Source organism: Mirounga leonina, unplaced genomic scaffold, assembly GCF_011800145.1.
Source record: "Mirounga leonina isolate KUSES-001 unplaced genomic scaffold, KU_Mleo_1.0 Mir_94, whole genome shotgun sequence".
NCBI classification, from domain to species: domain Eukaryota; kingdom Metazoa; phylum Chordata; class Mammalia; order Carnivora; family Phocidae; genus Mirounga; species Mirounga leonina.
In genome coordinates, this window is record NW_023270855.1 from 43,566,989 (window position 1) to 43,593,124 (window position 26,136).

Below are 26,136 nucleotides of genomic sequence, written 5' to 3' on the forward strand. Positions count from 1 at the left end.
GACTTGCAGACTGGTGGAGAGAAAAGACCATCCCAGTAACCACGCAGCACCAGCGTGCACGAGATTGCCTGTGGGCCGGGTTTCCTCTCTCCTGGTGGTCAGGCTGCTGAGGCTCCGGTCCTTCTCCCCTCCCACCTCTGTTTCCCCTCCCCCTCCCCCCTTTCTTGGCCGCCAGGAACTAGTGGAGGAGGGGTGCGAGGGCTCAGGGCAGGGGATCCCTATTGGGCTACAGGGCGGGGCAAACCCTGTGAGGTCACCAAGCCCTGGATAAAGGGGTGCCGGTGGCAGAGACTTCGTTCGCCAGAGTCGCCTCAGGAGCCCAGAATGAAGCTAGTCTTCCCTGCCCTGCTGTTCCTCGGGGCCCTTGGTGAGTGCAGGTACCTGGGGGCGCGCCCCGCCGGGGGGGCGCCCCCCCCCCCCCCCCCCCCCCCCCGTCCCCAACGCCCGGTGGGTGGGTGCCTGCGTCCCCACTCCCCCGCCCCGCACCTGTCCATCCCTGCGCCCCGCAGCCGGGTCCCGCCCACCTGCCTGGGGAGGAGCCAGAGCAGGGCTTAGAGGAGCTGGTCCGGGTGTCCCTAGAGCTGCGCAAAGCGACCCTGTCCCATTGTGTCCCTCCCGGAACTTTGGTACCCATAGTACTGTGGCGGGCTTTTTACATGGGAGGAAAATGAGACCCAGAGACCGTGAGTGACTTGCCCAAGACACACAGGAGACGAGCTCAGAGCCCAGCTCCTGCAAGGATTGTGTAACTTGGAAGAGACAGAGCCCCAGTTTCTTCGATTAAAAAAAAAAGTCCAGGGCGCCTGGGTGGCTCAGTTGGTTAAGCGACTGCCTTCGGCTCAGGTCATGATCCTGGAGTCCCTGGATCGAGTCCCGCATCGGGCTCCCTGCTCAGCACGGAGTCTGCTTCTCCTTCTAACCCTCCTCCCTCTCATGTGCTCTCTCTCTCTCATTCTCTCTGTCTCAAATAAATAAATAAAATCTTAAAAAAAAAAAAAAAAGAAAAAGTCCAGCCGTCTTCCCACGCAGCTGTGAGGTGGAGGCGGGCTGCCACCTGCCCAACGGCGGGCAGAGGTATACACACGCGCTTCCCGCTGCAGAAGGGCGGGGGGTGGTGGCCCAGACCCTCCTGAGGGGACCCCTCCTTCAGAGCGTCTAAGAGAGAAATGATTGATTCCTGGTTTGAAATGCACCCAGACTAGGACTGTCTGAAATAATTTCTGGGGTGTGCGGAGGGCACTGGCCAGTCATGGACATCAGAGACGTGAATGTGTGAGGGCAGGTGGTGGGGGGCTGTGACGGGCATCAGTGCCTAGGCAGTATGTGGGGGGTCAGAGGAAAACGACAGGTGTCCCCTCCCTCCCTGGGCTCCTACCAGCCCGGGTCAGCCTCCTCCTGGCTAAGAGCATGTACTCCCAGCTGGGGAGCTTCCTGGATGGAAAAGGGTCATAGAGAGCACAGTGAGCTTACACCCCCAAACCTAGGGACCATGAAGCCATCCCTGTCCCCACCTTCTGATCCCCTTCTCCAAAGTCCTTCCTATGGGTATTGTCATCCCGGTCTTCTCTGAGGCAGGATTGGGTCTGCCAGGACCAACTGCTCAGGGCCAGCTTCCCTTCTGCTCCCTGACCTGTAGCCTGCTGGGAGCACAGCACAGGGTTGAGTCCACCTGGGAGAGCCCGAGAAGGAGGAAACCTTACTTTCCTGGAGGTGGTCATGGGCTATGGTGCAGGATCTGGGCTCAGAGTTGCACCCCTGGGTTCCATTTTCACTTGAGTCTTTGGTTGCCTTGGACTCCTGCTCTAGGGGATTCTTGCCCTGCTCCCATGGGCATCCTGGCTGGCGGAGGTTGGGTGGGGTGAGAGGAGTAGCTCCATCCCGGCCCCTGCCCTTGAGGTTCAGGGCACTGCATGTCTGCAAAGAAGCAATCAGGGGATGCATACTTTCAGGAAGATTCCATCCAGGCTCAGGGGGGCAGCGTTTGAATGGTTGACACAGTTCAGGTGTGGGGGTGGGGATACAGCCCCAGACCTGCTTCAGAGAGCACGTGGTCTTAAGGGGGACATGTGGCTTCGGAGGTGGCTGGTGAGAGGGGGAGGGATGAGTGGGTGGTGCATTCTGACTCAGGCCCTGGTGTTTTGGGGGCTGGGACTGTGGATCTTGGAAAACCCCTCGGTGGTCCTTTATAGTCTTCTGGTTCAGCCCTTCCCAAGAGAAGAAACCAACTCTGCCCGTGGGTTCCCCATTCCTGCCGCTATTCATGCCCCCCCACCCCACCTTGAAGCCTGGTCTTCTGTTTTGCTCTCCCTCTTCACCCTCTGGTCCCATCCGTCACCAAGCTAATTTCTGACACCACCTCCCTGTTCCTGCCCCTTGTCCATTCCCACTGCTTTTCTGCTTGGTTCCCTGCTTTCAGTCTACCCTTCCCCCATTCTAGGCAGAACTCTTAACTCTGCTCTCTTTCACGAGAGAGCTCTACTCCCTCTAGAATAAGACCTCCTTGGACCAGCACTGAGGGCTTTCCATGATCTGACCCCAAACCCTTTACTCACCCCATCTCCACTGCAGCCCATCTCTAACCTAGCCAACCTAAATAGGAAGGCTAGCTTTTGTGGTAAGAGACTTTAGCTTTGTGTCTGACTTCGTAGGTTCAAATCCTGGACCCAACACTTATTAGTTTGGGGGACCTTGGGAAAGCCATATAACTAGCCAAAGCCACTATTTTCTGCCCTGGAAATGAGGGTGTTAGCAGCACTGACAGTTCAGGGAGTTGGGAGGATCAATGGACAGAGAAGGTGTGAGGTGCTGAGTAAAGCACCTGGCATAAAACATGCTTGCAACAATGGGGCCATTATTCTTACCCTCCTGGACTGCCACCACCCTGATTACTGGCAGAGGTCATGGGGACCTCACTTCTGGTTTGGTATTTGTTTCTTCTAGAGCATTCATCATCCTTAGCTTCCTCTTTTTTGACTTTCTGCCTCTCCAAATGGGAGGTAAGATCTAGTCTTGTCTGCTTACATGTTCCTCTGTATGACACACAGTGCTGTGTATACAGAGGGCATCCAGTAAATGCTACTGGGTCACAAGTGGCTGAATATGACCGGGTTAATTTTTATGGCAGGACAGTTCCATGAGAGCCTCAGGCTAGATTACATCCCCTGGGATTTCCTGGGACGATGGCTGGTGGAGAAGGATTGTGGCAGCATGCTCTTGAGTCCCTGCAGACCTGGCCTGGGAGCCACTGGTCTCCTCACCAAGCCCTCCCAGCGAGCTTCAAATACTTTGGTGGGTCTGATTATGCAGGGAATGGTTCATGAATAACAGGTGGCAGAGAGCTGAGTGTTCCACTCTAAAGCACATCCAAATGAGAAGGGGGCTTTTGCAATCAAGTGTTTTGGGGTTTTTTTGTTTTGTTTTGTAATAGCTTTATTGAGGTATATTTTACATATCCCCAGATTCACCTATTTTTTTTTTTAAAGATTTTATTTATTCACTCGAGACACAGGGATACAAAGAGAGAGAGAGAGAGAGAGCACGAGCAGGGGGAGAGGCAGAGGAAGAAACAGGCTCCCCGCTGAGCCAGGAGCCAGATGTGGGGCTCGATCCCAGGACCCTGGGATCATGACCCGAGCCAAAGGCAGATGTGTAACCATCTGAGCCACCCAGGTGCCCCCAAATTCACCTATTTTAAGTGTACAATTCAATGATTTTTAGTAATTTTACCAAGTGGCACGACCATCACTGTAAATCAGTTTTAGTACATTTCCACCCCCTAATGAGTTTCTTCATGTCCATTTAAAATTACTTCTCATTCCCACCCCCGCATCAGGCAATCATTAATCTACTTTCTGTTGTTGTTTTTTTTTTTAAAGATTTTATTTATTTATTTGTGAGAGAGAGAGAGAGAGACAGAACACAAGTAGGGGGAGAGGCAGGCAGAGGGAGAAGCAGGCTCCCCGCCGAGCAAGGAGCCTGATGTGGGACTCGATCCCAGGACCCTGGGATCATGACCTGAGCCGAAGGCAGCCGCTTAACTGACTGAGCCACCCAGGCATCCCTACTTTCTGTTTTATAAATGTGCCTTTTAGGACATTTCATACAAGTAGAATCACATAATAGGTAATGTCTTGTGTCTGGCTTCTTTCATTTAGCATAAATGAGGCTCATCCGTATCATGGTCCATATCACTAGTTCTTTCCTTTTCACTGCCAAATAATGTTCTGTTGTGTGGATGTATCACGTTTTCTCTAGCCATTCACCAGTGGCTGGACTTTCAGGTTGTTTCCAGCTTTCGGCTTTTCTGAATAATGCTGCTATGAATATTCATATAAGAGTTTTTATGTGGATATGTTTTTTTATTTCTTTGGGTTATATATCTAGAAGTGGATTGCTGGGTCATAGGGTAACTCTATGTTTAACATTTTGAGAAACTGCCGACCTGTTTCCTAAAGTGGCTCCACCATTTTACAATGTACAAGGGGTCCCATTTCTTCACATCCTTACCCATATGTTTTCCTCTGTTTTAGTTACTAGAACTAGTTCCAGTAGGTATGAACAAATATCTCATTGTACTTTTAACTTGCATTTTCCTAATGATTAATGATATTGAACATCTTTTCACGGGCTTATTAGCATTCATGTATCTTCTTTTGTGAAATGTCTGTTCATATCTTTTGCCTATTTTTTGATTGGGTTGTTTGTCTTTGCTGAGTTGTCAAATTCTTTGTAAATATTTTCTCCCAACCTGTTGCTTGTGTTTGCATTTTCTTTTCTTCTTTTTTTTTTTTTTTAAGATTTTATTTATTTATATGACACAGAGAGAGTGAGACGGAGAGCAAGCACAAGCAGGGGGGTAACACCAGGCAGGGGAGAACCAGGCTCCCTACTGAGCAAGGAGCCCGACGTGGGGCTCGATCCCAGGACCCTGGGATCATGACCTGAGCCGAAGGCAGATGCTTAACGACTGAGCCACCCAGGTGCCCCGTCTTTGCATTTTCTTAACTGTCTTTTGAAAAATAAAAGTTTTAAATTTTGATAAGCCCAATTTATTAATGGTTTTTTTTCATTTATGGACTGTGCTTTTGGTGTCATAGCTAATTAAACTTTGCCTAACCCAAGGTTGCATAGTTTTTCCCTTGTGCTTCCTTTTAAAAGTTTGTTTTATTTCTTACGCTAAATTCTATGATCCACTTCAAGTTCATTTCTGTGTGTGGTGTGAGGTAGGGCTCTAAGTTAATCTTTTTATATGTGGATATCTGTGTGCTAGCACCACTTGTTAATAAACTATCCTTCTGCCAATGAATTGCCTTAGTGTTGTAAAAAATCAATTCAATGTAAATATAAGGATTTACTTCTGGACTCAATTCTGTTTCATTGATCTATATGTCTGTCTTTATGCTAATCACTGTTTTGATAACTGTAGCTTTATAGTACGTTTTGAAACTAGGAAGTAAAATTGCAATAGGTTTTTTCTTTTTCAAAATTGTTTTGACTATTGAATATAAATTATATAAAAATAAATTGTAAATATAAATTACATAAAATTTCTTTGGCTATTTTATATCAATTTACTTATTTATCCTATATAAATTTTAGAATCTGTTTGTCAATTCCTACGCCCCCCCCCCAAAAAAAAACCAAAAAAAACCCTGGCCTGCCAGAATTTTGAGAGTATTTGTGTTGATTCTCTATATCAATTTAGGGAGAATTACCATCTTAACAATATTGAGTTTTATAAAGCATGAACACAAATGTTTCTCCATTTTTTAGATCTTCTTTAATTTCCCTCAGCAAAGTTTTATAATTTTCAGTGTACAAATCTTACATTTGTTTTGTTAAATGTTTTCCTAAGTATTTAATTATTTTTGATGTTATTTGAATAGAATTATATTCTTAATTTCATTTTTGGATCATCCAGTGCTTAGATGCAAAAATATAATTGCTCTTTGTGTATTGATCTTTATCCTGTGACCTTGTTATACTTGTGTATTAGTTCTTTTTTTTTTTTTAAGATTTTATTTATTTGACAGAGAGAGATACAGCAAGTGAGGGAACACAAGCAGGGGGAGTGGGAGAGGGAGAAGCAGGCTTCCCGTGGAGCAGGGAGCCCGACGCGGGGCTCGATCCCAGGACCCCGGGATCACGACCTGAGCCGAAGGCAGACGCTTAACGACTGAGCCACCCAGGCGCCCCTGTGTATTAGTTCTAATAGCATTTTGTGCACTCCTTAGGATTTTCTACATAGAGCCTCATGTAATCTGCAAACAAAGAGAGTTTCACTCCTTCCTTTCCAGTATGGGTGTCTTCTATTGCTTTTTCTTGCCTTATTACTGTGGCTAGGATCTCAAGTATTATGTTGAATAGAAAAACTGAGAGTGGATACCTGATCTTAGGGGAAAAGGATTCAGTCTTTCACCATTTTAATATAATGTTCACTATAAGTTTTTCAGTGACATGGTTTTTAAGGGCTGTGAGCAAATCTGGTCCAGCCTCCTTCCTGATTGCATAGATTCCACCAACAAGGCAGTCTCGGCAGGAGAACCAGTCTTTCTGATACAGAGGTGAATGGTGGTAACTCAGGCACGCTGACCCATTTGGTACACCACTTCCTGTAGCTACTGACAAGGAGTCAGGTGTGTTTTAGTTGCCTTGGCATCATCTGGGGAGTTTCTTGTCGATGCAACAGTCTAGAGAGACCTGGATTCTAGGCTGGATTTTGCCACTGCTGAGCAGCCAATCACTCAGCCTTCTCAAGAGCCAGTTTCCACATTAACAAAACAGGAACAGTAATCCCTTTCCTGCCCATCTCTCGGCTTCAAGGGGGGCAGAGCAGGTGGAAGACCTCACAAACTGAGGCAAAAGGTCATTGTCATTTTTTAGAGGTAGGAAATGTGTCAGTTACAGGAAGGAAAATGTGTCAGTTACAGGAAGGAAAATAATCCAGAGGCTCTGACTATCTCCTTTCATTTATTGAGAATCACATCCCTCCAGCCAGCAGAGAATGCTCATTAGACCATCAGGACACCTCCACTCGAGGAGAGTGGCCTGATTTTGGCATTGAATGGAGAGGAAAGGGGAGGAGCAGAGAGATGGAGGAGTCTGGAAAACCCTGTCAAAGGGTGAGGCGGTGTCTCCCGTGGGCAGTGCTTGAGCCCTGACTCCTTGGTTTCTCTCTCCTAGGACTGTGTCTGGCCACCGCTACGAAAAATGTTCGGTGGTGCACCGTATCAGAAGCAGAGTTGGCAAAATGCCTCAAATTCCAACAGAATATGGAAAAAGTGGGTGGCCCCAGTGTCTCCTGCACAGGGGGAACCTCCCGCAAACAATGTATCCAGGACATCAAGGTAAGTCAGTGCCAAGTGTTGGGTGGGACCAAACTGAGTGGAGGGAATGAAATGGAGTGAAATAGGAAATGTGTTTTCCCCTACTTCCTCTGCTTTTCTCTCCGGGTACCTGTAAGTTGGGAGTGTTCCTTCCTCATAGGACACAAGGTTATTTTGAAAGCAGATATTAACATTTCAAGTGTGGGGAATCTGGGATTGCAACTCAGATTGTTAATTACAGCTGTTGCAAACACAGAAGCAGTCACATTGGATGAATATGTAACACTGGCAAAAGTCACGGTCCCTCTGAAAGGTAAAACCTCCAGAAGATCATTACTGCCAAACCCTGAGCAAAGTAAGCTCAGCTGGTCTGTAGTTACCACATCACATTGCTGGGGAAGGGCCGGCCAGGGCACCGGCCATTGGACAGACATTCGTGCAAGACGTTTCCAGAGGGAGAGAAGAGGGAATCATGACTTCCGGATGATTTCAGATTCCTTTTGTTTTTTGAGATATAAGATCTACTGAAATAATTTTTACTCATTCACTCAACATATATGTTCTGTGTCCCTGCCCTGCGCCATTGTTGTGGGTACTTGACTCTAGCACAGAGTGGGTAATTTGTGTCAAAGTTTCTAATAATATCTAGAGTTATCGAAACAGTATGTAGGGGGAAAAATCTAGTTTGAACAGTGTTGTAGGCTATTATTTTATGACTGTGGCATGGGGGAAAAAGAGCACCAGCATACCCTGCTGGTTTAAAATGCAGATTCTTAGACCTTATTCTAACCTATTCAACCAAGTACCTGTGATGAGGTCGCAAAATCTGCCTTTTTAATAAAAGCCCCCTTCGAAATCAGTTCTACATACCACACATCAAATGACATGGTTGGAAATAAAACATTTATTATTGAAGGACCAAGGGACAGTTTAATTCTCAGAACTTTAGAGAACAAGAACTCTCATAGCTTTTAAGCAATGAACTAAATCATGAAGTAAACTGACAGATTGAAAAACAACAAATTTAATTTATAGCCATTAAAAACATTTAACCAAAAAATTTAGAAAGCACCAGAAGGAATATGCAACAGTTCTGACAAGGGTTTGCTATTTACTGTATACTCTAAAGAACTAATTCAACCTGGTAAGAAATGTAGGGTCATCTATGAAAAATGATATGAACCGAGCATTAGTAAGAGGGCATGCATAATTACTAAAAATAGGAAATGTTTCCCTTAGTAACCAGAGGAATACACACTTAAGCAATTTGTTAGCACTTGCATTTTCTAAAATAATAGCAATAAAATGAAAGCCAGTCCTGCTGGTGATTTTATAGTAAAACTGATCTTCGTGATTGGTGGCATTCTAAATTGACATTACAGATCTTCTGGAAGGCAGAATAACAACAGTGGCCAGGGCCATGAAGATAAACATGCTCCCTGTCTGTGATCCCACCCTCAGATGCCTATCCAAGGCAACAGGTCATCAGAAGGAAAAAAAAAATTTATGAGGACAAAACGATCCATGAAAGCATAGATATCACAGCAAAAACAGAAAGTGCTGAACATTTAAGGCATCATTTGATAAACTATGGAACAACCACGCTATCATAAAATTTTATGAGGTCAATCAAATCAATAAAGGCTGCAGAAGTAAGACAATGTCATGCTGTTTTAGATGAGTAAAGCAGTCCACCAAATATTATCTCTACCAGATTGCAAATACAAGAAATATATAAGTATATGAAAAGTAATATGCCAAAGAGGATGCACATGGTTTACTATGATAATTTTAAGATAGCGTAATAGTTCTATTTTCTATTCGATAAAAAAGAACTTAAAAGAAATAAACATAGAGCAAAAGAATGGGAGGAAGCATCTAGAATAAACAACTTTAGATAGAAATGGCTGAAATGAACAACCAATACAGGCAGGGGGGCTCATACAAAAGAGCCAACATAGCAACCCCAGGAGTTAAAGCAGTTGAGCTGATGCAGGGCCCCAGAGGAGGGACCCTTGGCCCCAGAGGAGGACACCTCTCACAGGACATGAGTGAACATGACCGAAAGGCAACGCTTCTGAAGATCCTTCCAGCCACGGAGACTTGTGACCTCCTGGAATCAAATGGCCTGGGTTAGGGCGGGCTCTCTCCTGAAGCTTGGTTGGTGTCTTTGCTTTCAGGCAAACAAGGCAGATGCTGTGACCCTGGACGGTGATTTGGTGTTTGAGGCAGGCCAGGATCCCAACAAACTGCGACCCATAGTGGCTGAGGTGTATGGGACCCAAGAAAGTGAGTTCTCCCTGGAGACCCAGAAACTGGGGTGGCCCTGGCCTTGGCCCTGGGCTCTGTGCAGCCAGAGGGGCTGAGCTGTAGAGGTGGGGTCTCAGATAGCGCCCCCCTTGCAGCGGATGGAGTCCCTGGGCTCTTCAGGCCAGATGCCCACCCACTGGGGGAGGACATGCGTGTGCTCCCAGGGGAAACAGAGCAGGCCAGAGGAAAAGGCAGCAACACGGCTCCCCTTTCCACTCGGGCAAGGTCAAGGTGGGCTGTTTTTCTCCCTCTAAGCCTTTTAATTCTCAGGCTAAGAGCTTGCAATTCTCTCTGTCCCTTTGCAGAGCAACGAATCCACTATTATGCTGTGGCCATAGCCAAGAAGGGCACCAACTTCCAGCTAAACCAACTGCAAGGCGTGAGGTCCTGCCACACAGGCCTTCACATGCCGGCTGGATGGAACATCCCCATGGGTACCCTTCGTCCGTTCTTAAACTGGAAAGGGCCACCCGAGCCCCTTGAGGAAGGTGAGGTGGCTGGGGGATGGTGGGCCATCTCTGTCACGGGTCTCCAGGCCACTTGGTAAACATGTGCGATGAGCCCAAGGCGGCCCTTGGGAGGTGGCAGCCGAGTCTGCCGTGGGCCAAGTGCATCTCTGTGCTCCCAGCCTCACGAGGGAGGCTATCCAGCAGGGGTGGGGGAGGTGGTCTCTGCCCGCAGGAGTGACGCTGGGAGGTGTGATGAGCTGTGGCCGGGCCGGATCGCACTGTGTGGTCTACTTCTCTGTGTCCAACAGCTGCAGCCAAATTCTTCTCTGCCAGCTGCGTGCCCTGTGCGGATGCGGGGCGGTACCCCCAACTGTGCCGCCTGTGTGCAGGGACGGAGGGCAAGAAGTGTGCCTGCTCCGCCCAGGAACCATACTTCGGCCACTCTGGTGCCTTCAAGTGAGTGAGAAGGCCCTCTTCTTCCACGGAGGCCTTTTCTTTGGCCCCAAATACAGCTCAGCCCACCGGCCCGGCCCACAGAGCAGGTCCGGTTCTCCCACTGCCGTGTAGACAGAAGCACTGAGTCCAAAGAGTGAACTGACTTTGCCCGGAGCATGTGCCCCTCCAGCCCCCACCCCTGGGCCCCCCCCCCAGGTGCCCCTCACCTCTACACCCCAGGGAGCCATCCCCACTCCCCCACCCCGCCGGCAGTGGTCATTCCTTCTCCCTGAAGAACCCTGAGTCTGGCTTTGCCCTCTGATGTCCTGGGTTCCCCTGCGGACTTCTGCCCTCTCCCTAACCACAGAGGAACTGCAGGGGTCTTGTCATGAGATGACCAGTCCCACGCTCCCGGCGGGACGGCTGGAGTGTCCGGGCTGATATGGTCTTCTCCGCACGGGCCTCTACCCTGGCTGGGAGACAGCGAGCTCTGCCCGACTGCCCCCAGCACCCTCTGCCCCCGTGCTGAGGCTGAGGTTGAGGCTGAGGCTGAGGTTGAGGCTGCTTCTCTTCCCCCATCTGCCTCCTGCGCTCGGGCAGTTTGGCCTGCCTGTCTGCCGGCCACCACTCAGTCCTGGGAGAAAGAACCACATGGTCGAGGATACTCAGATTTTACTCTCTGGTGTAGAGGCTTCAGACCCTTTTATATAGAAAGACCCATTTTGCCCTTTCAGCCTCTAACACAGGAGGAGGTGCGGGCGGGAGGGGGGGTGCTGTCTCTGGCCAGCACCTGAGCCATTCTTCCTCACCATCTACCTGGGAGTGGCTCCTGACCCCTCCCCAGATGGGGTGTTCCAGAGCCTCAGAGCCCTGACCTCCGTGGGCCGGACGCCCACAGGAGACAAGCCCTAGGACCCTGTTCTCCTGGGATGCACGAGGAAGAAGTTGGGGAGGGCCGCTCCGTGCTGACCCTTCTGGTGCTTTCTCATTCCATAGGTGCCTGCAAGAAGGGGCTGGAGATGTGGCATTTGTCAGGGACAGTACAGTATTTGGTAAGAGGCAGGAGGACAGCCAGGGGCACTCCTCCTTTTATTTTATTCTCTCGTAATTTTGAGCATGGAGCTAATCGGACTCCTCACCTCTTGGCACACTGTTGTCAAGGTTCCCTTCAGGGCATGCCTCTTATGTCCTGTTATTTCCAATTTAAGCAATCATTTTTCCTTAAACCCACCATACCCACCGCCTTTCTTTTCCTCATAGACAGCCCCGCCACGGCACTTGACACGGGTCCTTCGAGACATATATGGTCTTGCAAAATGTAGAGCGCCCCTTGTGTTTTTGGGTTCTAAGACCACAGGAGTTTCAACATTAGAAACCATGCTACTACCCAGATTTTCCACCCAGCATTTTGTTTTAGAGATTTATCTATGATTTATCTATGAGATATATCTATCTTTAGAGATCTATCTATGTTTAGAGATTTATCTATGTATGTCTAGTTCAGTGGTTCTAACAGTTGAGGAATGCTCCACGGAATGTGTCCACCAGATTTGAAGTGCATGCTTACGTTTTCTTCTGTTAGTATGATTTTGCTGTAGCCGTTGTGATAAATGGCATTTGTCAAGGTCAAGAACTTTACCAAGTTCTCCATATTACTAGTTTTCTGAAACTAAAAAACAAACAAACAAACACAAGTAGATGTTGAACATACACATGCTTTTTCTGCATCTATTACTATTAAGATGATCTCATGGTTCTCCTCCTTTACTCCATTAATGACGTGCATTGCTTCAGCTTTTTTGATGACTGGCCATTCTTTCGTTAATGGAATAAATTGACAAAACTTAATCCTGATCTATTAGTTTTTAAAATACTCTGTTAGACTGAGTTAGCTAATGTATATTTGAGATTGCTGCATTTTATGTTCGTAAGTACAAAAGGCCTGTAATTCTCTCCTGTACTTCTCTCTTTGATTTTGAGATCAAGGTTGTACTAATCTCGTAAGATGAGTTGGGCAGGTTCCTGTCACCTTATGTATCCTGAAGCAATTTATGTACGAGATACATTAGCAGTTCCAAATCGGGCTGACCTCGCTCATAAAAACAGTCTTCTTTCCCTTTCTTTTGATAACACCCAATGTTGGGAAGCGACTCAACTGTATTTCCTGCCTTAAAAGTGTTTGTAGTTTTTATTCTTTCTAGAGAGGTGGATGAGGCATTGCCCCCTGGCTGGCTACCTGGGGTTGCCTCTGCCACATGGAAACAGATGGGGGCCGGTCCCCCCTCCTTGGCTGGCCTGGCTGCAGTCCTAATAATCCCAGAGCAGCCTGTCTGACTCAGAGGAACACTGGGCTTAGCCCCCAAGGCTTTCTGGGCACTATCTTTCTTTTTTGAATGTTCTGGAGCAATCCACTACCTTTCTGACCCCCCAGTTTTGCAGAGTGCGTCAGGGAGAGTAGAGGTTTTGGTAAGAGGGCAACACTAGCTCATGGTCAGTGCCTCCAGTGGGCTCATCTGGGCTCCCCTTCACTTCCACCCTTCCTCCAGAGAACCTGCCCAACAAGGCTGACCAGGACAAGTATGAGCTGCTCTGCTTAAACAACGCTCGGAAGCCCGTGGACGCTTTCAAGAACTGTCACCTGGCCCGGATCCCTTCACATGCTGTTGTGGCCCGGAGTGTGAATGGCAAGGAGGACTTGATCTGGGAGCTTCTCCAGAAGGCACAGGTATCCATGCCCCCCCCCCCCCCCCCCCGCCCCCCCCCCCCCCCCCGCTTGGATTGGTGTCGGGAGATTCCTTCCTTCCCTAATCTCCTCCTGCTCCAGAAGTCGCTCTGCAGCCTCTCTGCCCAAAAGTTAAGAAATTCCGTGAACTCCCTAACTCGGCTGTGCTCTGGACAGCAGAAACAATAAAGATCTCTCCAGCATTACTGATGAACAGTGTCTCGTGAGCTGGAGCAGAAGCAGAGGGAGGATGAGGTCGTATTCTCAGGACCCTAAAGTGCTTGGACCCTAGCCGCTTTCTAAGGAATAAGCCACAGCTGAGCTCCTGTCACAGGGATGGCGCCTGGCTCCCTGCACGGGAGGAAGTGAACTAAGGCTCCCGCTCTCAGAATCATCCCCCAGCTCCAGATCATTGTTTTTCAACATTGTGTTTTTTCTTTCCTCTCTATTTACCACGGAGACTGTAATTCTGATTTTTCCCGAATTAGGAAAAGTTTGGAAAAGACAAGTCATCTTCATTCCAGCTCTTCGGCTCCCCTGAAGGGGAGAAGGACCTGCTGTTCAAAGACTCCGCCCTTGGGTTTTCGAGGATCCCCTCAAATATAGATTCTGAGCTGTACCTTGGCTTCAACTACATCAATGCCCTCCAGGGCCTGAAGGAAAGTGAGTGAGGCCCGGGCAGGCCCTGGGGGCAGGCTGGTGCAGGGGCAGCCACGGGGGAGGCCTTCCAGGAAGGACCCTGCTCTGGAGTGCTCTGATACTATCGTCAAGGTTCCCTTCGGGGCATGCCTCTTATGTCCTGTTATTTCCTATTTTAAACAATCATTTTCCCTTAAACTTCTCCACTGGAGGCAGATACCAGTGTTCCATCAACCAAGCCAGGGCATTTTAATATGTCCAAACTCCTGTGACAGGCGCCCAATGCTGTTCTATGTCCTTGTCTACATCAGGCTCCCCAGCCCTGGCAGAACAATCAACGTGCCTCCTATGTAGTAAGATATGTGCACAGGAACCAAGAGAGCCAGGGTGCCTCCAGGGATGAACCCCGAGGCCTGGTGGACACCACGTCTGGCCTGGGGCCCTGCACCTGGCGGCTACCACAGTGGGCCGGCTCCGCCATGGCTCCTCCTCTCCTGGCTGCAGCGGGGAGGTGGGGGCGGGGGGGGGCGTGTTTCCAGGACACCTCACTGTAGTTAACGGTGGTGACTGCCCTAGGGGAGTTCAGGGCTGGGCTCTACGCCCCCTAGGCCAGCTCCTGGGACTGCCACTGTCTCTGTGTCCTGGAGCTTTTATCCCGTGGGACCGAGATATTAGGCAAGTCATTGCACTAAGGCTCGAAGGGTGGATTAGAAGCCAGGGAAGTCTCCAAAGGAAGGGGAATGAGAAGCCGGGGTTGCGCGCGCCTGGAGAAGGGGTTGCGCGTCTGAGGGTGGAGGGGGAGGGCGGCAGGTGCCCGGGCGCTTGCTTCCCTGGGCCGGCGGGCGGCGGGCGGGCGCCGGGGTGTCCCCGCCGGGCTCTGGGCCCCACGACGGCCGCGTCCCTGTGCGCAGAGGCTTCGGACGCGGCGGAGCGGCGCGCGCGGGTGGCCTGGTGCGCGGTGGGCACGGACGAGCTGAGCAAGTGCGAGCAGTGGAGGCGCGCGAGCAGGGGGAACGTGAGCTGCGAGTCGGCGCCCAGCGGCGAGGACTGCATCGCGCTGGTCCAGGTAGGGGCGCGCTTACTGCAGGGGGCCGGGGAGGCATCGACAGGTAGCAGGTGGAACACAACTAGCAGAGCTACACCGCCGTTCGGGGGGTGATCGTTCCCCAGCCCCGGATTTCTTGGTGCGTGAGTGCACATGCCCGCAACCATCCTGGACGGCACCAGCTCCGCAGGCTTTGAGTCCTTGTCACTTGACGGTACGTCGTGGCCATTTTCCCACGTGAAGATGTATTCTCTGAAAACACTTAAAAATGAGGTTAGGGTATCTTTCCTGTGTCTGTGGCTCGGTTTAGTCGTGATCCTATTCTGCTTTGTCCCCTTGTTTCGTTATTACCTCTAACCCCGTGGTGCTGCATCCCTCAATAGAAATCTTCAGCCACGTCTCCAGATATTTTTAGTAGAGTTGTCAAAAGAATTATTACTGGCCCGAAGAGGGAGTTTGCAGTCTTGATGAATCTATGTTCTGATGTTGGGGAGCAGGCTCGTTCATTCCCAGGGCGAGGCGGATCAGTCATTCCTGCTCATGTGTTGAACTACTTTTTTTTTAATTTTTAAAGATTTTATTTATTTGAGAGAGAGCGCACAAGCAGGGGGAGGGGCAGAGGGAGAGGGAGAAGCAGACTCCCTGCTGAGCAGGGAGCCCAATGCGGGGCTCGATCCCAGGACCCTGGGATCATGACCTGAGCCGAAGGCAGACGCTTAACAGACTGAGCCACCCAGGTGCCCCATGTTGAACAACTTCTGTGTAGCACTTTGAGTGTGGTGCCCCCGGGATGCAGCCCATGCCTCTCCTCAGTGAGAGAGGCTGGTCCAGGAGGGCGTCCCAAGAGTGCTTGGAGGACAGAGGGTCAGTGTTGCCTGTGCGTGGTCTCTGCATTGGAAGTGACAGCATGAAAGGCGTGTGAGGCTGGTAGAGAATCCATAGTGCATGTAGTCTTTCCTTGGATGTTCCATTCAAACAAACCTGGTCTCTTTCTGCTGCTTTATGGGAACACCTGACATTCTCTGACATGAAGCCATGCTCTTAAAAACCGTAAAGACAGGCGGGACAGGAGACAGCCTCACTGCGTGGTGCTGACGATTTGCTTTGGTTTTACAGAAAGGAAAAGCTGATGCCCTGAGCCTGGATGGAGGCCTTATCTATGTTGCGGGCAAGTGCGGTTTGGTGCCCGTCCTGGCAGAGAGCCAAAGTGAGTCAGGGGAGTGTCCTCTCTGGTCTGTTCCGCTGGGCCGTGGGAGATGGATGGATGGATGGATGCAGTCAAACAGGAGAATCGGGGGAAAGAATAAAGGAAAGGGGCTTTTACCCACACAGCTTGCTGTGTTGAGGAGCAACAGAGCATAGATTGAAGAGATTCCTCCTCTTCATTTAAAAAAAAGGCGTTAGGGGCACCTGGGTGGCTGAGTCGGTTAAGCGTCTGCCTTTGGCTCAGGTCATGATCCCAGGGTCCTGAGATCGAGCCCCGCATCGGGCTCCCTGCTCAGCAGGGAGTCTGCTTCTCCTTCTCCCTCTGCCCAGCCCCCCACTCCTGCTCTCTCCCTCTCAAATAAATAAATAAAATCTTTTAAAAAAAGATTTTAATAAAGTATAATACACATACAGAAAAACAGTGATATTTCACGAACTGATACATCCCCTTGTGTGAGTGCCCAGATTGAGACACAGCAAGTTCCACGTGGCCCCGGGTGCCCTCCTGCCACCAGCCGTCTTACTCCAGCCAGGGTAATGACCCCTGACCTCAGATGGCACAGAAGAGTTCTGCCTGTTTTTAAACCTTACATGCGAGGCGTGTGCTTTGTACGTCTCTCCATTGTGTTACGGTGTTAATGTTTGTGCTATTCATCCAAAGAATATTGAATCTGTGGCTGTACGGTGTTCTGTGGTGTGACTCGACCACAGTTATTTGTCCGTCCTATGGTGGAGAGGCATTTGAATGGTGTCCAGCCAGCGGCCGCTGTGAACGAGCTGCTGTGAGCATCTGTGAACACACAGATGCCTTTCTGGTCCCTGGACCACTGCACAGTCTCTTCGGATTTGATCCTGCATCGCTGAGGTTTAAAAGTTTGCAACTTCTCAACAAAGCTCAGTGCTTAATGACATTTTGCTTGTTTTTGTCCTTTCAGAATCACAGAACCCTAATAAAGCAGGTTGTGTGGATAGACCGGTGGAAGGTGAGTTGGAACCTGCTCATTTTAGGGTCGAGGGCAAGTCATCCTCGTTGCCCGAGGAGGTGGCAGGAACTCTAAAAAAACTCACAGAGATGCAGCGGGAGAAGCCTTAAGTTCTTTTGGAAACGCAGAGAATTCACAGATGAGTAATTGTAATGAATCTTCTACTGACCTTCACACTTGGCAGAGAACTTTCAGAGTTGAACCAGGTCTCTTGTGCTACATCCCGTGCTCTGAGCATCACCCCCGCCCTCCCGCCAGAGCCCATGCTTGTCCCCGATTCAGAAGAGCTCTGTACTCGCCCAGCGGCTCCCATATCACGGCGAATTGTCGGTGTATAACTCAGGGATGATGTGTGGCTGGTCAGGGATGGTTCCCGGCAATCACTTAAAGGCTCAGCTTGTCTTACTTCTTCATTTCATAGCCTAGATCAGTCTCACCTTCACATAGAGCAGCTGCTTAAGCTTCTGACGATGGCTAGGTATCCGGGAGCATCACCACCTGGGGGCGCTCCTCGACTTGCTTTGGCTCAGGCTGCAGACAGCTACGCTCAAGTCGATGCCAGCCCCCTCTCCTCTCTTCTATGGTTCAAGGGTACCTTGCTGTGGCCGTTGTCAGGAAATCAGATGCCGGTCTCACCTGGAACTCTCTGAGACAGAGGAAGTCCTGCCACACAGCCGTGGGCAGGACTGCAGGCTGGAACATCCCCATGGGCCTGCTCTTCGAACAGACAGGCTCCTGCAAGTTCGGTAAGGCGTCCTGAGGGCGTCGTGGGTGGGTGGGGGCGCTGAGCTGTGGGACCTCAGGGAAGGGTGGGGGCGGGGAGGGGCAGGCCGACTGTGGCCTGCAGGCCTCTTTTGGGGTGAGCACTTTGTCCGTGTGGCTGCCCCCTGCAGACAGAGCAGCATTGAGTGGATCTCTACCCCACACTTCCCCTGCCCCAGCCACCCCCCCAAGATAAAAAAACTGCAGGATCAATCTGCTTCTCTGCACCCTAAGAATAGACGCAGGTTCTGAGAAGTACAGATGTTACTTTTTTTTTATTATTATCTCTTGGAGTGCTGGATCCAAATTTCTCGTAGGCACTGGCTTCCTAATTTGGGGAAAGGCACCTGCCTGCCTCAGGAGAGAGACTTCTTCCTCCACACTGCCAGGAAACCAAATAAGAGCTCAAGGGTTCTGGCTCCGCCTGCTTCTGGGGCCTTCTCTCCCTGCCATGTGCCATGCTCCCACCCCATGTGTAAGCCGTGCCCCACCTGTGCGGGCCTGCTGATGTGGAAGTGTGGGGCTCGCCTCTCGTGCAGGCATCTCCGTGAGGGGGGTGCTGCTGCATTTTGAGTGGATTTGGGAGCCTGGCTCAGACAGACTTCCGTGGGGCTCTGCACTCACCTTTGTCGCCCTTTCCAAGCCCCGTGGCTGCCTCCGAGCTGGGGGGACCTTAGCTGGTGCTCCCTGGGCCTCTCCGGAGGTTGACACGCGGTGTGGCTCTTCCAGGGGCTGGCGCCGCACAAATCTGGTAATGGGTGCCAGCTGCTCATCGAGACAGGACTTTCTTGTCCCCACCGTGTCCTCTCTCCTTCACCCATATAAGTCCAATATAAGTCCACGTTAACTCCTGAACGTGGGTCAAATCACACGGTGAGTTAGTTCAGATTAAGTTCAGTGGCCAGGAGAGAAAACTCCAAGTAGCAGAGACTTTAACCAAGCAGAGGTTTCTTCCCCATGTAAGTGAAACCCAGAGGTTAGATTGTCCAGAGCTACTGTGACAACAACATGGTGTCAGAGACGCGGGTTTCAGACATCTGGCTGCGACCTGCATGGCTGCCATGCTCAAGGTTGCTTCATGGCCCATTGTCACAACTGGAGGCTGAGTGCCCGCTTCTGCATGCCGTGTGCAGAAGGAAGGAGAAGGGGAGAAGGGCCTGTGCCAACTGTCTTCGAAGGGTGTTTCTTTTTTTTTTTTTTTTTTAAAGATTTTATTTATTTATTTGAGAGAGAGAGCACATGAGAGGGGGGAGGGTCAGAGGGAGAAGCAGACTCCCTGCCGAGCAGGGAGCCCGATGCGGGACTCGATCCCCGGACTCCAGGATCATGACCTGACCCGAAGGCAGTCACTTAACCAACTGAGCCACCCAGGCGCCCTCAAAGGGTGTTTCTAAGGAGCTCACTGGTGAGTTCTGTACTAGCCACAGGGCATCTGGTCAGGCCGGTCTTTATTCTAAGGGACCAGGCACCCAGGTAAAAAGCAGGGTTTCTATTTCTGGAGAAAGTGGACATCAGATCCTGGAGGGCGGCCTGCAGGTTCTGCCACGAGTTGCCGCCAAGTTCATCGGTTGAGTTTCCAGCCCGAGGCTGTCACAGTGGGACCCTCTGGTCAGTCCCTGGGCAGACTTCCTGTCAGTGCCTCCGGTGTGAGCTCTTCTGATTTCTGCTGGGCCCGCGGTGGGTGGTAGCGCGTGGCTGTGTGTGACAGCGAGAGTATGCTGTCCATCCCGGGCCACAGAATGAACCCAACCCAGGTTGCATGGTCTGCTGGATAGAGAGGCCTCTTGTCTCGACTCAGGTAGGAAGCGCTGACTCCCATGTTCCTTCTCTGCAGATGAATTCTTTAGCCAGAGCTGTGCCCCTGGGTCTGACCCGAAGTCCAATCTCTGTGCACTGTGCATTGGCGACAAGAAGGGTGAGAACAAGTGCGTGCCCAACAACAGTGAGAGATACTTTGGCTACACTGGGGCTTTCAGGTGAGTTCTGTGGCCGAGCCTGCCCAGGGTAGGGCCCTGTCCTTCGTCCCTCATCCTCCAGAATCTTGGCAGTGCATTTCTAAGGAGACAGATACGACCTGTCACATCAGAGCCAGGGGGCAGCCTGGAGGTCCACTAAGAGGCTGAACCCCTGAGGGTTCCTCCATTCCTCCCCGGAGGCTGCCACAGGGCTTCTCCCACGGGACTGCATGACCTCAGCTCTGCTGGGCTATTCCCCAGGGCTTGGAGCCAAAGTTAGCCTCAGTGGGCCTCAGTGTCCTCCTCCTCAAAATCAAATGGGTCGTGTTTGGTGGTCTCTTACGTCCTTTCTACAATTCAATTTTATGGGCAAGACTTCTCTTTCCTGTAGCCGCCAACCGCCGCCCCCCCCCCCGCCCCCGATCGGGGTTGTCATTACGTCTCACTCTTTACTTTTCTCTTTGATTTCAGCCTTAGAAATGGCAAAGACAAAGCAGTAGGGCAATGTTATTCTCCACTGGTAAAGTGAAAGGTAAACCAAAAAATAAGTTTTCAGAATTCACCAGTTATAACCACTTAGTGATCCACAGTAACTATCCATAATTCAAAATTACAACCCCGTTCATACAGATGTCGGTTGTTCACTTCTCAGGGGTCCTCCCCAGCCTCTTTTTCTCTATTCATCAAGAATATATTGCACTTGGGGCACCTGGATGGCTCAGTCGGTTAAGCGTCTGACTCTTGATTTCAGCTCAGGTCTTGATCTCAGGGTTGTGAGTTCAAGCCCTGCATCGAGCTCTGCACTGGGTGTGGAGCCTACTAAAAAAAAAAAAAAAGGATATTGCACCACCAGATGGTGTCATAGATCTGACAATGACCGTGGCCAACTGGAGTCTTTGAACTTTTTAATATATAAATTCAGTAGCCTTCACTCCGATGATGGGATGATGTAGATGTAACTTTTACTATAGTGTGAGTGGCTCACGAAAATATTTTGTGAATGTACAAGAGTATCTTTAAAAGACTAAGGATTTGCAAATGGAAAAGTTGTAATGTGATTCTGCTCAGAAATATTGGGTAGACACATATCTGAGAAAAACCCAGAGGAACTATGTGTTTTTTTTTCTTTTAAACTCGTGGGAAGGTATTATTTCATTGAAAACACCTACACTTTAGTATTCCTCTTTATACAAGAAGGAAATGCTTTGCCTTTTATGTAAACTGAAAGCTGGACCCAGAAGTCCTTTCACCTCTATATTTCTAACTAACATCCTTATATTGCTGGTTCTTAATTTTCAATTTTCAGCTATTTTCCGTTGACTTTCCATTATGGAAGAAGAAGTTCTAGCCTCTCCTGCTGCTCTGTGTCACACAAACACAGATTTCACCTGCTTTCAGCACCCGACAGATTTATGTCACGTTCAGTGCTTACGTTATTATGAATATGTAAATATTCTCATATTAAATACGTGGTGTAATAAGGTTGTACTTCCCTTATGGTACAAAGTTTTTGTTTACTCTAGAGTTAATAGGTGTCTTATTTATTTATTTATTTTGCTTACTTCTCTGTGCTTAAAAAAAAAATCACTACTTCATCTCAAAACCCATAGCCAGTGGTGTAAACCTACTAACAGTACATGCCCAGAGTGAATACTGGCTCAGGTTCTTCAGATGCTTGGGAATCTTGCCCCGGCCCAGTCCAAACTGGTGTTCTCTAGACCCCCTCTAGACCCCAGGCCCCCCTGTGGTCCTGGGATTCCCTTTGACGGTCATTCTGGGATTTCCCTTCGACGTACTTCTTGTTCAGTTGCCTGTTTCCTGGATTCCATATCGTCTGCTTTCTTGGTTTTGTTGGCACACAACACATCTTTTTGAGAAACGCTGAGTTGGCATTGCTGTTCTTTGAGTATTACATGTCTGAAAACATCTTTGTACTACCTTTGAAATGATTTATAGTTTGGGTGGGTAACTGTCGGTTGAAAAACATTCTCCCTAGGGATTTTGACAGGATTTTCCCTATCTGGGAAATGACAGCATTAGCTATTTTGAACAATTGTCTCACTAAAACCAAGCCAAAACATTGGATTAGTCCACATGCGCGTGCGTGCGAGTGTACACACACATTCTTAAGAATATCGAATAAATGACAAAGTAGTAAGATTATTAAGGGAGAATACGAATTCAGAGAGCTAAGTGTTCACTTTGTCCTGAGGACATTTACCTGTCGTGACAAACTTGAACACAGAGGTTACATACACCTTTAAGGTAGGAGTGAATCAGAAGTAATTTCCACACCTACTCCTGAGGGCATCGAGTTGCTGGGTGCTGAAGAAAACAGGGAGGAGAATGCACACCATCCCTGAGAAACAGAAAGCATGAGCCATCTCCTGCATGGATTTGCAGCTCAAACTTATATCCCCTAGAATGGTCCAGAAATTCTCAACTCATAAATATTTTTAAAAGTGGTCCCCTCTAGAAACCTGCCTGAAAGCACCTTCAGGTTAGGCTTCAACGATTGCTCAAAGATCCTGTCTCGATAACAATGAGCAGTACAGAGTCAAAAGTAACTATAATTATATTAACTAAAAACACAGGGGGAAAGTTACTAGAAGCAACATCCATCAGAAAAAACAAGGTAGTATTTTTTTTTTTTTTATAAAAGAATAAATTGAACTTCTGGAAAGGACAAAATATAGCAATTGAAATTAGCTACACAGTTGACCAGTTTAACAGCTTAGGCATAGCTGAAAAGAGAATTAAGGAAGATATGTGAAAAAGTTATCTAGAATGTAACAAAAAGACAGAAACTACAGCAAATTCAAAAATTTTAAAGCATCAATCCATTGTCTTCTAAATCTAGAATTTTTGTTGAGAAATCTGATACCATTTTGGATTCCTGATTCTTTGTATATGACTCTTCCTTTTTGAAAAAAAATTGATTTTTGAGTTTTCAATTTATTTGTAATTTCCTTGTTCTGAGAGAATGAGCTTTAGGAGGGTTAGGAAGTATCTTAGATGCACAGGTTGACACAAAGAATATTTTGTGAAGAGTAAAGAAATCAGACACCTAAACTTCTCTCTTAAATATGTATTTCTCTCTAAATTTACAGAGATTTAACAATGAATGAAAAATACTTTTTAGGAAAAATTCATTTGGAGTTTTATCAAAAGTAAAATGCTTAAAAAACAAGTTTCTTAAGAAGTTTCTGAGTTTTTAAAAAAATGATTTAAAAAAAAATCTCCAATGTTCTGAACTTCACACTGATATTTCTTTATGTGAGTCCCTTTTAATCCTTTGGATTGGGCACTTGGTGGGCCTGTTTCATCTGGAAGCCCAAGTTGTTCCATTCTGGGAAATTTTAATTCATTATTTCTTTGATAATTTCTACTCTGTTTTCTCTGATTTCTCTTTAAACCTTAATTCTTAAATTATTGACTCCTGGGTTATCATTTCATTTTCTTCTTATTTATTTTTTATAATTTGCTTTTCTTTATCTTCCGGTTTCTGGGATACTTCTTCAGCTTAACCTTTTAATCAATATATCATTTTTGAGAATTTTTAAGATGATTTTTTATTTTCTAAGAACAGTTTGTGTTCTGACTGCTCCTTTTTTAGAGCTTCTTGTTCTTGTTTTATGAATGCTACACTTTCTTTCATCTCTTTAATGATATTCATTATAGTAAAAAAAAAAGTTTTATTCTCTCTCCTGTATTGTCTCTGTATTTTCTGAGTATAATTAGCTACATTTGTTTAAACATTTTTTTTTAAAGATTTTATTTATTTATTTGACAGAGAGAGATAGTGGGAGAGGGAACACAAGCAGGGGGAGTGGGAGAGGGAGAAGCAGGGAGCCCGCTGAGCAGGGAGCCCGATGCGGGGCTCGATCCCAGGACCCTGGGATCATGACCTGAGCCAAAGGCAGACGCATAACAACTGAGCCACCCAGGCGCCCCTTAGCTACATTTTTTCAGTCTACATTTTTTCCAGTATTTCCTCAGTGGTTTCTGACCATTTGTCCATATTTAAGAATGAAACACCAGTGCTGTGAGTTTTGCATCGGGTGCCACGTCTTGGCTTGGTTATGGGTCTCGCCTTTGGGGCAACTGGTTTGTGTCATTTCACCGTGGAGTTTCCCCATGTCAGAATCTATAGGAATTTTTCTTGGATTGATCAGCTTTTCCAGAGAAAGAATCATCTCGTACGCTTTGTGGGAGGCTGAGTGGGGGAAAGAGGTTATGATTTAACCTACCAGAATATAGATACTCAAACCACTCTCCGATGTCAGTCTTGGGCCTCTGCTCTCCACTGTGCTTGGCTCTCTGTCTTTAATGTTGTTCAGGTTCAATCTCTCACGAACAAACCTTCAGTGCTCTGCTTGGGGGAGGTGGGGAGCCACCTCCCATCCGTATGGAATAGGAGGGCACATAAGCCGTGTCTATATACACTCTATCCGGTCCTCCTGTCTCAGTCACTTTCATGGTGCTTGGTGCTTCTAGCTGATGAGCTTTTCTGGAGTTCTGTAGCACACCTCAGTTCTTCTGGGCTTCCCTCACTTTCAGCTTACATTACAAGCTGTTTCTGCTCTGTTGGGTCAATTACAGCTCATTGATTTGCTCTCCACCTTCCAAACGTTGTCAGTATTACCTTCTCTCTTCCCCTCCTGCCCTCCTCTTGCTCACGGTTTCTGGCTTAAAAAAACTTGCTAATGTAAAAAACCCCAGCAATCTCACTAACGTCATTTTATTGGGATTCTAGAAGCAGGGAAGGTTCACAAACGCATGTGTTCAAGCTACCATTTTAAACCATAAGTTCCTGGAAATATTTATCTTTATCTGTTCCATGTTTCTTCCTGTGTTTCAGTTTTTGGAATCTATATTACAAATACCTATGAAAACCCTAATAGTTTCTCTTTTGTGGCAATGTGTTTATTTTCTGGAACATTTTAGGTGTCTGGCGGAGAAGGCTGGAGACGTTGCGTTTGTGAAAGACGTCACTGTCTTGCAGAACACGAATGGTAAGCGAAGTGTTTCCCTTTCGCGTCTCAGTATTCAGGTTTGCAATTGGGAAGCTGTTATAACCTGTTCTAGGGTTTGGATCAAATAACTTCCAAAAGTCTTTACCTCGTTATGCCACATGGTATGTCTGTGAGTGTCACATTGATTTTGAAACCAAATTCCCTCTCTCTGTCTCTCTCTCACACACACACACACACACACACACCAGCCATCCTCAATAGCAAATGTCTCCCTGGCTTTGTCTAGTCAACCTCAGAAGCACACCATCTCCCTGTCCCATAGTTTTAAAAAAGGAAGTAAGGGCCTTCATTCGGACCTGTGTGAGCCCTATGTTTGGAAACTCCTTGGGAGTCTTTGGGGACAAAGTCACAGGCAGGTACAGATAATGGAAGATGAATAATAATTGCCATCTTCAGCCCCCCAAGCCATCTGGCCACCTTCCAAACTGCAGCCTTCTCCTGAACCCCCACTCGGCCCCCACGGTCCCCAGCAGATGACTAGCCACTTCAGCCTCTGAGAAAGAACCTCCTCGACCTTCTGCCTCTGTCCTTCAAATATCGGCAGTCACAGCCCCTCCTCCCTTCTTCTGAGCCTCCCCATGTCTCTTGGGAGAGGGACTGAGGACAGACATAAAAATTTGTTGGAGTGATCTCAATATCAAATAGACAAAGCCAAGAGAATGGATAAAGTGTTTTTGTTTCTGTTTTGTTTTGTTTTTGAGGGAAGAGGGGGCAGAAGGAGCGAAGCAGGGGCCTGAACGTTGAACCTGTGTTTGCACACACACAGACATGCATACAATTCCATTTTGAATTTATGAACCATTAATCTAAGTGATCTCTGGGGATTGATTGATGTCAGTTTTTTTTTATTGAAGTATAATTAACATACAGTGTGATAGTTGTTTCAGGTATACAGTATAGTGATTCAACACTTCTGTACATGACTCAGTGCTCATCACGATAAGTTACTCTCGATCCCCTAGAGCAATGTCAGATTTCAGTGTAAGTTTCTTCACGATTTCACAACTATCTTTTTTAATTAATGGAACATATTCGATAAACTTGTAGAAGTTCCTGTCCTTTGTCTGGTTATACACTAAGAGCATTTGAATATGAAGGGAAGGACAAAACACTTTCTTCTTGAACATAAACCAGATATTCTTTTTCTGGAACTCACTGGAAAATAGGGCACAGGTGGAGGGCATTCTTTTTAAAAAATTAATAGCTCTCTTGAGATATAATTCGTGCTATAAAAATCTGCCCATTCCAAGTGTGGGATTCAGTGGTCTC

General features: G+C 48.0%; 1 protein-coding gene across 1 annotated transcript in view; it reads left to right on the top strand.

Annotated features, from left to right (window-relative positions):
• The first annotated feature begins 237 nt into the window (after window positions 1–237).
• LTF (lactotransferrin) overlaps window positions 238–26,136 on the top strand; it is a 29,479-nt gene continuing 3,580 nt past the window's right edge. Inside the window, exons 1-14 of the mRNA XM_034997329.1 lie at window positions 238–367; window positions 7,183–7,346; window positions 9,506–9,614; window positions 9,941–10,123; window positions 10,393–10,540; window positions 11,516–11,571; window positions 13,066–13,244; window positions 13,730–13,904; window positions 14,792–14,946; window positions 16,042–16,132; window positions 17,067–17,114; window positions 17,705–17,860; window positions 19,711–19,852; window positions 24,779–24,846. Coding sequence (XP_034853220.1) covers window positions 325–367; window positions 7,183–7,346; window positions 9,506–9,614; window positions 9,941–10,123; window positions 10,393–10,540; window positions 11,516–11,571; window positions 13,066–13,244; window positions 13,730–13,904; window positions 14,792–14,946; window positions 16,042–16,132; window positions 17,067–17,114; window positions 17,705–17,860; window positions 19,711–19,852; window positions 24,779–24,846 — 1,717 coding nt within the window. The 5' untranslated portion in view covers window positions 238–324. The remainder of the gene's footprint in view (window positions 368–7,182; window positions 7,347–9,505; window positions 9,615–9,940; window positions 10,124–10,392; window positions 10,541–11,515; window positions 11,572–13,065; window positions 13,245–13,729; window positions 13,905–14,791; window positions 14,947–16,041; window positions 16,133–17,066; window positions 17,115–17,704; window positions 17,861–19,710; window positions 19,853–24,778; window positions 24,847–26,136) is intronic.